Source organism: Apodemus sylvaticus, chromosome 6, assembly GCF_947179515.1.
Source record: "Apodemus sylvaticus chromosome 6, mApoSyl1.1, whole genome shotgun sequence".
NCBI lineage: Eukaryota > Metazoa > Chordata > Mammalia > Rodentia > Muridae > Apodemus > Apodemus sylvaticus.
In genome coordinates, this window is record NC_067477.1 from 105,013,465 (window position 1) to 105,026,210 (window position 12,746).

Below are 12,746 nucleotides of genomic sequence, written 5' to 3' on the forward strand. Positions count from 1 at the left end.
ATAATAATAATTAAAAACTAAAGGTAAATTTTGATACACTGAAAACATCCATTATCAATGAGTTATTGTCAATGATAACAGACAACAGAAATAAAAAAAAAAGAATACATGCACTTTTTAATGATTAAATCAATAATAATAATGAAGAGTTTCATAGGCACCACCTAAGAGAGTGACAGACTTCCAAGCTGAGGTTTCCTGGACCTCTGCTCACATGGGGATGCACCCACACCATCTACAACTGTTTCAAGTGACAGGACACTGTGTCAAACCCTTTCCATCACCACAAAGCTTCCATCTTGTTGAGAAGATGGTACACTTTCATCATACATACGACTTTTTTTTTCTAGGCTATAGCCACAGAAAACCCACAACGTGAAACATTTCAATGTTTTGATTTTTGAGATTATTTTATTTTTTTAGAAAAGAAAGAACCACTTCATAAGGCTCCTTATTCTTGACATATCAAAAGGTCAAATTATATAAGCATATTAACCATACTTCGCCCCCTTCCCTTTTTTGAGACCCAGGCTTACTCTATCGGCAAAGCTGACCTCAAATTCACAATCCTCCTGCCCTGCCTCACAAATGCTAGGGTTACAGGTGTGCACCACCATGCACCACATGACATCACATGATATCAGACCACTCAATATTTCACCTTTGAGAACAGTATATGCCCCAGGATTGTCAAAAAGAACTGCACTACTGTAAAAAGTGACAGCAGTTTTCCAGTCCCTCTTCTAGTCTGCATCAGAAAAGCAAGAGCCAAGAAGTTAGACCACAGAAAACCAAATAACCCTATTAAAAAATGGGGTGCAGAGCTAAACAAAGAATTTTCACCTGAAGAACTTTAGATGGCTGAGAAGCATCTTAAAAAATGCTCAACTTCATTAGTCATTAGGGAAATGCAAATCAAAACAACCCTGAGATTTCACCTTACACCAGTCAGAATGGCTAAGATTAAAAATTCAGGAGACAGCATGTGTTGGCGAGGATGTGGAGAAAGAGGAACACTCCTCCACTGCTGGTGGTGTTGTAAACTGGTACAACCACTCTGGAAATCAGTCTGGCAGTTCCTCAGAAAACTGGGCAGTCACTTCCAGAGGATCCTGCTATACCACTCCTGGGCATATACCCAGAAGATTCCCCAGCATGTAATAAGGATACATGTTCCACTATGTTCATAGCAGCCCTATTTATAATAGCTAGAAGCTGGAAAGAACCCAGGTATCCCTCAACAGAAGAGTGGATGCAAAAAATGTGGTATATATCCACAATGGAGTACTATTCAGCAATTAGAAACAATGAATTCATGAAATTCTTAGACAAATGGATGGAGTTGGAGAACATCATACTAAGTGAGGTAACCCAGACTCAAAAGATCAATCATGGTATGCACACATGGATATTAGCCTAGAAAATTGGAATACCCAATATATAATCCACACATCCACAATGATCCATACCAATACATAATCCACAATGAGGTACAAGAAGAACAGAGGAGTGGCCCCTGGTTCTGGAAAGACTCAGTGAAGCAGTATAGGGCAAAACCAGAACAGGGAAATGGGAAGGGGTGGATGGGAGAACAGGGGGAGGGAAGGGGGCTTATGTGACTTTCGGGGAGTGGGGGGGCTGAAAAGGGGAAATCATTTGAAATGTAAATAAAAAATATATCGAATAAAAAAAAGAAAAGAAAAGAAAAGCGAGAGCCAATGGTGTGAGAGGATGACTCAAGCAACCTTCAGAGCTAACAGACAAGCCTCCAGACCCACCTGCCCCAAGCATTCACTTGGTGCAAACGACTGTTCAGTAAATATGTCCCCAATATTTATAGATAAAGGTTTCATTATATTTCTAACTACCAATTTGGAAAAAATATAGATTAAAAATACTTTAAATGATAATACAAAGATATAAGAAAATCTAGATGTTGGGAGATATAGAAAATAAATGGCTAGATTTCTTCAAGACACTTGTAATCTCTCTCTCTCTCTCTCTCTCTCTCTCTCTCTCTCTCTCTCTCTCTCTCTCTCTCTCTCTCTCTCTCTCTTTTACACACACACACACACACCCCTGGGTTCTATAAGAAAGCAGCTGAGCCAGCCAGTGAGCAGCACCCTCCACTGCATCTGCATCAGGTCCTGCCTCAAGGTTCCTGCCCTGATTAGGTTCCTGTCCTGACTTCCTTCTTTAATGAGCAGCAGTGCAGAAGTGTAAGCTGAATAAACCCTTTCCTCCCAACTCGCTTTTGGTGATGGTGTTTTGTTGTAGCAATAGAAACCTTAACTAGAACACCTCCTCAGAGGTTTAGGGACATCACAATCCTTATGAACTGGTGAGATTACATTTACAGCGCATATGTTTAGGGATGGTGAGAATGCTCACAGACATGAATCTATCACCATTATTAGTGTGGCTGCATTTACAATGTAAAGTGGGAAATATTTTTAAATATAATAAAAGGTCACAAATTAAAATCATGAAAGCTAGGTTGGCTCAGAGCACTGGCTATTCTTTCTGAGGATCCTGGTTCAATTCCCAGTACCCACATGACAGTTCACAACTCAAGTTCAAAAGGATCTAAAACCCTCTTCTGGCCTCCATGGGCACAGTATACACATGGTGCATAGACACAGATGCAGGTAACACACACACACATATATGTAAAATAAAAATTTAAAAATTTAAATAAAATCATGAAAGCTGCCCCTTGGAGGGCTAACTATAAGAACAAAGCAGGGAATTGATGGCTAAGTTTGAGCAGTCTCAGGCTTCCACTCAAAGAGCTGTTAGATTCTTATTGAAATTAAGTCTACACACAGGAATTATAGTAAAAAAAAAATAAACAATTTATAGTAATAATGTTAGTTTTCTGTTTCATTAAATTCCTCCATCGAGAATACTCAGATGCAGGGCACAGGCAGAAGGTGCTGGGCTGAGGGTTTAACTTCAAAGTCACATTTAATATCATCAGATAAAGAACAACTCTATTATCATATAAAATATTTATGTAACCTGTAATTATATAAAGATATTAAAGGTTGAAGTTTTAATTATAAATAAAACTTTCATCACTTCTCAGCCTTTTGACTAAGATCAAGTATATAAATAAAACTTTCTAAAGCACATGATTGGCAATGCTGATCTTTTTCCTTTACCTTGTTTTAAGTAGATTTACTTTTTGGGTTTTTTGGGGGGAGTTGTTTTGCTACTTGAGAATTGCAGATACAACTACAACATGTTTTCAACAATTCTACCCTCACTCCTCTCCAACTCCTCCCATACCTCATCACTTTTCCCTCCCACATCCATGCACTGTTTTTATTTAGCCAACTAAGTAAGTCTAACACTGTGTGTGCCTGGGCCAAGGCTGCCCACTGAAAAATGGACAGCCCATTGTGGCCCACTTGCAAATGAATGTGACTCTCCTTCCCGCCCCCACCCCACCCACCACCACCCCCACCCCACCCACCACCACCCCCCACCCCCATAGCCATCAATTGCCAACCCTCTTCAGCTATGGGTAGGACGTTATGAGCCCTTCCCTCACCCATTCTGGAACTGTACTGACTTGGTCTTGACCAAGTAGCTTGACATACATCACAGCTGCTGGGAGAAACTCCTACCTAATACTGTTCACTGGGCCAAGAAACGATGCTGGGGTCATAAGCCCTAAGGGAGAACTCTGCTATTATTCAGCTAAATGGACAGGGTATTAAAGGGATTCTAAATACTTATTTTTATACCCACATATTAGTACAGCTCTCAATCTTCATTAATGAAGGTAAGAATTAAGACAGAGATTCACAACTGGTCAAAATACAGAAAATAAGAGACTCTAGAGTGTCCAGGCTTAAGTGGAACATCTGTATCACACCCCTCTTCCCAAGGCTCAAGGATTATCAAGGGAAAGGAAGCAGAAAGACTGAAAGAAGCAGTGAAGGATGCTACACAACAGTGATGTCCAGGCACAGCAGGGCCCCTGCACTCAAAACCAGAACTGCATTCCCTTTATAAAACCAAAAGGGAGAAAAAGAAGTTCTGTCTTAATAATCTTCAATATGGAATTCTGTGGGAATTAGCAGAAACTATCACGGTTTGGGGAGTCAGTACATAAAGCTGAAATACCTTTGCAGAAAAGTATGTGATCTGTAGGCATGCCTTTCTCATTAATATTGCACACAAAGTATTCAGTAAGCAATTGAAGGAATATCATCCTTGACATCGATGAGTTAGTTCCTGAACTCTCCCAGTTTGTAGTTAATGAATGTGATGTACACAGCCTGCTTAGCAGGCCCCCGTTCCTGTCTGTACATCCCCATTCCCATGTCCACAGCCTTCGATGCACACTCTAACATAGAAATGAGCACCCAATCCATCGTAGATGCTATTATTCAGAACCACTGACTACTGTAGCACCAAACCTTAGCGGAAACCTTGGAGCTGAGTATAGACCAGCATCACAGGGACATGAACTGCATGGAGGAAGACAGACATCAGCAAGGACTCCCCAAAGAAGCAGCCTTTGGAAAGCTCCCAGACAGGCAGGAGTGATAGTAACAGCACTGGAGCCACGGGAGCTTGCTGCACACGAGCACAGCTGGGGCTGGTACAGTGCAGAGAAACTGTAAGAGATACACTGAGTAGCAGCAGCTTCTAACGAGCAAGCAGGAAACAGGAGAGGACGTGCAGGTAGCTGTCAGCATCACAAATATTTAATCACGCTCAGTTTCTTAAGCTACACGCAACCGTTAATCGTCATGACTCCAGCACTGAGGTGGAGCTGTTTGGGTGGTGTCTGCTTCATCTTTAATCTTCACAGCCATTACCCAGAGTGTTTCGCTCAAGAAACATCTATCTAGGTAGTATGTGCAAGGAACTGTAGCTGCACGAAGATAACAGTCGTTGTCCTTGGCTTCACCTCTAAGCCTCCACTCCCTACCTGAAAGTGAGTTTAACCAATAGCAGAGGAAAACTGTTCCAGCTCGGACGAACTCTGAAAGTCAAAACAGGTATGTGGGTGTCAGGAAACAGGAGTGGGTGCTGCAGAAACCTGAGCTGGAGCACAGCAAGTGAGGAAAGGACAGGCAGGCAACACAAGGCCGTGCATCGAGACCTTATGTAATGCTGATGAAATTGAGAGTCACGCTGAAAATGCACTTCAAGAACTAGAAATGGTTTATTAAGTGTCTCAAATAGAGTAATCGTTGGAAGAATCTGCCATCTAGTGGTACGAAATTCCTTCCAGCTCACAAAACAAAGAATTGGAAATAACTGAAACCCACCTGGGGTAACCCAATCAGCATTCAGACAGCACAGCTCTTCAACGTTCAGCATTCCATTACTTCAAAGTATTCCCTATTTCCCTAAAGACTGTGTCCTCTTCCATCTCCAGAGCCTCCCAGAAGAGCCACGGCCCCAATTATAGGGTGTATAGAAGGCAGCCTCAACCTAACTATTCTTCAGCAACACAGTTCACCCCCGCTGCCAACCATCCACTTAAAGACAACCTGATGGCCCAGCTATTATTCTCTGTAAATGTCTCAAGTTCGGCTTAAAAGAAAGTTCACTACCAGAACAGTAAGTTTTCAATCATTCAAATACTACAAATCTCCCTCTGTACAGTTATGACTTGCATTATTCATCAATCAGGTACCAAAAGTGTTCAAATGAAAGCTAAAGAGCCTCTTGTTCTTTCTCATGTATTCAATTATTTATACAATGGTGCTATGGCTTGGGTGTGGGTTGGATGTAACCTCAAGGCTCGGGATCCATGTGTTGAAGTCTACCCCATCGTGAAGTACTAAGAGTACACAAAATTAACCTAACTACAGTGCTAAGACATGGAAGCTTTTATAAGCACTAGGTAGAACAATTAGGAGGAACCGCCATGATTAAAGCTTAGTGGTAGAGAGACTAGATGGGGGCTTCTCTTCCCTCTTATCCATTGTCTCCCTCCATTGTCCCATCCCCCTCCTCCTTCCTGCTCTCTTCCCATATGATTATCGGAAAGGCCACAGGATTCTCTGCCAGCATGAAGGCTATCCTCCAGATGATGCCCACAGACCTTAGGTCTTCAGAACTATAAGTCAAAATAAACCTCTTTTCTAAAAAAGAAACAAACCTAAAAACCATGCCTGCAGTATCACTTGATAGCAAGAACAGCTTCACTGCAGTGTGGCATACATCGTGGCACAAGGAATCGTGAGGAGTAACAGGCAGCAAATCACATTTAATAACAGCTGCGTCATGTTACCCAACTAATGAGATCACTGAGATTACTGAAATTGTTGGCCAGTGTCATCAAGAATTATAAGCATGAATATCTTTTCAAAAGGACACTTTCTCCACACAAAAGAGGAGGTATTTTCTCTGCCTTTCAAAATTGAGAAATAGTCTAAATACTAAATACTAATAATAGTCAATACTAAACAGCAATTGTGTAGTTATCAAAGACCTGACGTAAATTTAAAGCAGAATAAATTAAATTCTGCTTATAAATATTTACAATTAAATTAAGAACAAAGATTTTTAAAAGGGTAAAAGTAGACACTGTCATTTAAAATGTATACACATTTTGTATTAAGTCATATTAAACATCAGTATTTGTGAGCATATGACCACCACAATTGCCTCTACATTCCTGAGGTGCAGGGAGCACTCCAGATCTCCTAGAGCAAGCATGCCACCCACAGCGTAACAAATGTTCAGCATCAGAGCTGGAGAGATGCTCACTGGTTTAGAGCACTCGCTGCTCATGCAGAGGACCTAGGTTCAAATCCCAGCAACTGCATAGAGGCTCACAACCATGTGTAACTCAAGTTCCATGTAATCTCCTACTCTCTTCTGACCTCTGGGGGCACTAGGCACACACACATTCATACAAAATATTCATATACATAAAATAAATACATCTTTAAAAAACAACAAGTTCCATGTTGTTTCCTCTGAGAATGCAGATGAGGTAAGAGACTCCTTTCAGCCAGAACCACAGTACGAACAAAAATAAAACCAGCAGATCAAAGCAAAGAAAAGGAAGGCAATGGTGGCCCACTGGGTATGGGAGGCAGAGGGCAGGCGAGGGTATGACACAGACTGCGGGTTTGTGGAGGATAAAGTGTCCTGGGCTGACTGAGACATGGACAGAAACCCAAGCATGTCCACTGAGTGTATCCCAAGCTGCCCAATTAACTTCTGTCTCATATTACAGCATCCACCACCTCAATCTCTCTTCTAGAACAAAGCTTACAGCACAAGACAACACAATGAATTTCATAAAAACCATGAGTTTGTGTGTTATCAATCTATCCCAACTCTACTATGGTTGATTTACTGTGTACTTATAACATCCTTGTAGATGATGAATGCCACATGTTCATATTCTAGGGAAACAGAAAATAAACAAAAGTGTGATAAATATTTTACCTTCTTTCATTTAAAAAGACCACACAGTGGAAATATAAACTGCAAAGCAAATGTTTTATCATTCCCAGTGGGATATTTGCATTCATCCCTGCATGACAGCAATTCTCAACAAGAAACGTAAGTGCCATCCATCTGCAAGCCGGTGCTATCAAGTTACTGTAGAATCAACGGGAGCTCCTCCTTGAGTATAGAATACACCTTTCTACAACTCATTAAATATACTGCTCCCACTATGAAACATGCCTTGGGACGCTTAGATTCTCACAGGCTGGATCACAGGTATGCGCCACCATTCCTGGGTTGGTGATTAACAGGAGCCGTTAACTAACTAGAGAGTATATGTTAAAAGAGCACATGTCACATATATTCCCTACAAAGCTCTACATGATTCTACACTCAGCATTCTCCTATTGACCTAAGGTAACTAATATACTTGTCACCTGCCTTCTTCCAAAGCAGCCTCCTGCTAATCCTAGACAACACCAAGGACATTTCAAACTCAGAGCTAGCTATTCTGTCTGTAAGAGCCCTAATATACTGATATCCAAAAACAATTATCCTCACCTTCTTGCCAGTCTTTAACCTAGACATTTTTTAAGTGTGTGTGTGTGTGTGTGTGTGTACACATGCATTAGTATATATATCACAACACAGGTATAGAAGTCAGAGAACAATTTGTAGAAGATGGTTCTCTCCTTATACCATGTCAGCCCTAAAGACTAAACTCCAGACATCAAGCCCTTTTGCCTGCCCAGCCATCTCAACAGCTAGACTAATAGACCAGTGATTCTCAACCTTCTAACACTTCCAACTGCGGGAACCCTTTAATAAAGTTTCCAACCATACAACTGTTTTGGTTACTACTTCATAACTGTAATTTTGATACTGTTACAACTCAAAATGTAAATATCTGATATGCAGGCTATCTGAAATGCAGAGTAACTGATATGCAACTACCGTGAAAGGGTCATTTGATCCCCAAAAGGGTCGTGACCCACAGGTTGAGAACCACTGCGAGCTGTCATCAGCACCTTACTCTCCATCTCTCATCGTGTTTCTCAATAGCCCTTATCAGCTCCTCACACACTTCATATCCATTATTTGTTGCCTGGAGACCCCTCTACAGTATGTTTGCAAGGTCTGGCAGAGCTGCAGCAGGGCAATACCAATGCTCATGGACTTAATAAGAATGGAAACGTACTAATGTAATGCTGCGAGCATTGTAGATGCACCTGCAGCTAAAAGGTGAATAACAAGAGTACTCACCCATAAAACTATGGTATGAGCAGGAGAAAAGAAAGGCAAAGCATTGTACAAACCTAGCGAGTGGGTAAGAAAAATAAATACCATTGTCCACAAAGAGGAGTCAATATATAACATGTAAAATTTGAAAATAAAAAAATAATGATGTAAACACTTTACTTCAATCTTAGAAACAAAGACTCAACTAATAGTGTTTGCTTGTAGAAAACAAGAATCTGGAGCAAGAAACTATTTTAGGACTACTTAACACTTGAAATTATACTCAAACATCATTCACAAATATAAAAGGTAAAAGAAAGAAAAACTATAAAGACAAGTGCCATCTTGGAAGTATCCATCATACATTTCATTCATCCAGAATTAACATGAAGATTATAAAGATTATACAAAATGTCGAGACCAAAGTAACTAATTAAAAAACAAAACCCTCTGATAGCAAGCAGTTCATAGTGAGAAAACAGAAACAGTCAGTTAACATAGAAAGAGCTGTTCAACATCATAGTAGCCAGAGAAAAGCAAATGAGAACTAGAATAGGATTTTCATTGTCTGGTTATTAAGTTTTTGCTGTGTAAAAGGAGGAATCCAGAACCACACACATGTATCCCTGAGCTGCTTTCACAGTAGACATTCCATCTGATATTAATCCTACCACCAGGAGCACCAATTACCAAGGCTATTTTGTGGCTCTCCACAAACTGACTGTAAGGCTCTATTGCTGAAGACAACACATACACAATTCATTGAACATGGAGCTGGTGCCTGCCTAGAGCCTTCTCCCTTTGGAGTAGAGTTTTTGGTAGTGGAGGGTACTCTGCACACTAACAAAGAAGAAAGGTAAACATCAACTCAGCTACAAATCCTTTGCTCTGCAAGAATGAACTACCTGCACAATACTCTGGTACAACAGTGGCACAATGCTTCTGGGAGAAACAACCAATATGTGCTTGGGTTTAAGGTCATTTCCATCTGATATAATCCATCTCCAACACTGCCCAAGCGACCAAGAACCAGAGACTAGACAGTCCAGGGAGCTAGGTTAAAACCTAAAACTGCTGTTCTACTAAAAGACCATAGCAATACAGTGACATCCTGCCTGCTCTTCCATCAGAGCCTTGCTCAGCCATCATCAGAGAACGTCCCTCCTGCAGCAGATGGAAACACATACAGAGAGCCACAGTGAAACAAATGCAGAGACAGAGAGACCTTGGAACACTCAGCCCTAAATGTGATGCTTTCATCAAATTCCTGCCATCAGGGGTCAGGGAACACTTTGGAAGCGGAGGCAGAAAGAGTGTTAGAGCCAGAGGGGATGGAGGACACCAGGGAAACAAGGCCTCTAAATCACCATAATCAATGAATGCAGAAACTCACAGAGACTGAGGCAGCACGCACAGGGCCTGCACAGGTCACCATAGGGTCCTAGAGCTGAAAGGACAAGTGGACACATGCCCACATCCCCAACCCAGAAACAATCTCCAACTGATAACCGCTTACAACTGGAAAAGTAATTTTCTCCAAGGGAGTCTTGATGCAAAAGTAAACCATTCCTATACCATTCCTAAGGGTAGGCCTCATGTCAAGCTGATGACCACACAAAACAAATTCAACAGCAACTTTGGATGGTCTTTGTATCAGAATGTTGTCAGGGAATCTTTTTTTAACCTTATTGGTCCTTTGGGTATATTATTATAACTCCTAGTTTGGGATTTTTATGGGATTCCTGTGTGTATAAATGTGTGTGTGTGTGTGTGTCTGTGTGTATCTATATATGTTTCTTGTGCTTTTATTTGGCTCTTTTTCTTGCTTTCTTGTTTTGTCATATTCCAATTTTTGTTGTTGTTTTATCATTATTTGTTGTTGTTGTTGTTAGTAGTATTAGTATTAGTATTTAGATGCTTGTTAGTTTTCTAAGGAAGAAACACAAAGAGAGCGAATCCAGATGTAAGGAGAAATGGGAAGAAGGTGAAGGAAACAAAGGTGGAATTGGTATCAGAATATATAATATGAAAAAAATATATTTTCAATAAAAGGAAAAAAGGCATAGCAACAACCATAAGATGTAGAATAGTAGAAAAGCTCATATGTTGATGGTAAATTGGTAGCACTACCATAAAAAAATGTTTAGCATTATCTGATAAGCCTGGGGATGTATGTTCTCAACAATTGAGCCAGACAAGTCCTGGTTCTGCATCCTACAGATACTCATAAACATATGTGCCAAAGAAACACATAACAACTGGTAATACAATGTGATTCTTACAACTTTTAAAACACCCTGAAAAAAACCAAATTTTCATTTCTAGGAGATTAAATAAATGTGTTGCACACTATTGATAAAATGAAATATCCTACTAGTAGGATAGTAGTTAAAAAGCAGTATAAATCAAACATCAAGTAAGAAAGCAAGATTTATATCCACTGTGTGATTCCATTCACATAAAACAAAACACCACAGCTAAATACGAGGAAGTGATCATACTGAGAAAGAGGAAAAGGAACAATATTCATAGCGAAAGGCAGTGTTTTCTCTTAGTCAAGACAATGGGATCAGGAACGCGTGTCTGTGTGTATATGTGTATGTGTATGTGTGTCTGTGTGTGTGTATGTCTGTGTGTGTGTATGTCTGTGTGTGTGTCTATGTACCCATGTGTGTATCTGTGTGTCTCCATATGTACTCTGTAACTGTACATTCATGACCAAATATATGCAAGTTCTATTACCATATAAAAATTTCTTGAAATTCCAAGCAAAAAGCTATAGACTTGTACATGAATGGCATAAAAAGCTAGTGCACATTCTCTGTCAGAGACTGAGGAAAAATGACAGAGTTTAAGACTCACCAGTAGACATACACCAAATTAAAAATTCATCTGACTCAAAACCTGACACTTCTTCCATTTAGAGAACTAGACAGGTAACTTAGCCAACTTACAAAATATATGCAAACAGCAGAGAAGATATGAAGAACAGAGAGCAGGTTGTGAAAGGACCTGCATAACTAACAAGCGATCAGCTTGGCTCTGAAGGCCTTTTCATTTGAAGGCACTGCATGCACAGTCCTTCAGTCCTCCAAAGAACACTGAGGTATTACATATAAATAAGAAAAAGAGCCAAAAGGCTAATAGAACAGGACAAATTTCCCAAAGAAATTCCTAGTGTCTTATCTCCTTCAAAGTTCACCAAGCCAGACCAGGGGCAGAAGGATCAGCAAGTGAGTTACAACAATATTATAAATATTAGACATAATTTTACACAGGAGGACAGAATGATGAAGTCAAGATTCATATATGCACCTAATAGTCCAATAAAGACAAGAATAGTGACTGCTTACCTATGACCAGGGTGGTAAATAGCAGTATTTATTCCATGCGGATAATGACTACTAAAGCTGAAGCTGTGACTCTCTTGGTAGCTCTGATTTGTTCCAACACTAAGTTAAAGAAAGCACAAAGAGGTACCTTTAAACTACCGTGGACACCAGTAGATACTGTAGCAACTATACTTTAAAGACAGCTGACACTCTAAACACTATTGAGAATGGATACACATATATATGTATGTATGTGTGTGTGTGTGTGTGTGTGTGTGTGTGTATCTATATATACACAGATACATGACAGTGTGGATATAACTGACACAATCATATTGTTTAAGAGTCTGTAGTTTCATATAAAAATAAACTACATCATCCTCATCCTATGGCCCAACAATTCCAATGGAAGATAATGGCCCAGGAGGAATAAGGGTGTTTATCCATAAAGACTTATGCAAGTATGGCCATAGTACAGTCTGTGCTATGATGCAATCAATGGTCACAAATGATCCAGTTTGCATAAAAGTCTATCTAAAAATGGATGAATAAACAAACCATGATATATCTGTGTATCAATATGTAAATACATTTTATGCAATTTATGAAAGATGAATCATTGGTAAGATGGAATAAAGTAATAATATGCAAAAACCTGATAAACTTCAAGATATGCTAAATCAGTGATATTTAGTAATCGTTCTATTGATGTGAACTATTTCAATGAGGAAAAACTATGAT

General features: G+C 39.9%; 1 protein-coding gene across 6 annotated transcripts in view; it reads right to left on the reverse strand.

Moving 5' to 3' along the window:
* Nbas (NBAS subunit of NRZ tethering complex) overlaps positions 1-12,746 on the reverse strand; it is a 283,532-nt gene that overhangs the window by 243,945 nt on the left and 26,841 nt on the right. For all 6 annotated transcript variants that reach the window (XM_052186094.1, XM_052186091.1, XM_052186093.1 and 3 more), the window contains exon 9: positions 12,027-12,125. In XM_052186094.1, coding sequence (XP_052042054.1) covers positions 12,027-12,125 — 99 coding nt within the window. The remainder of the gene's footprint in view (positions 1-12,026; positions 12,126-12,746) is intronic.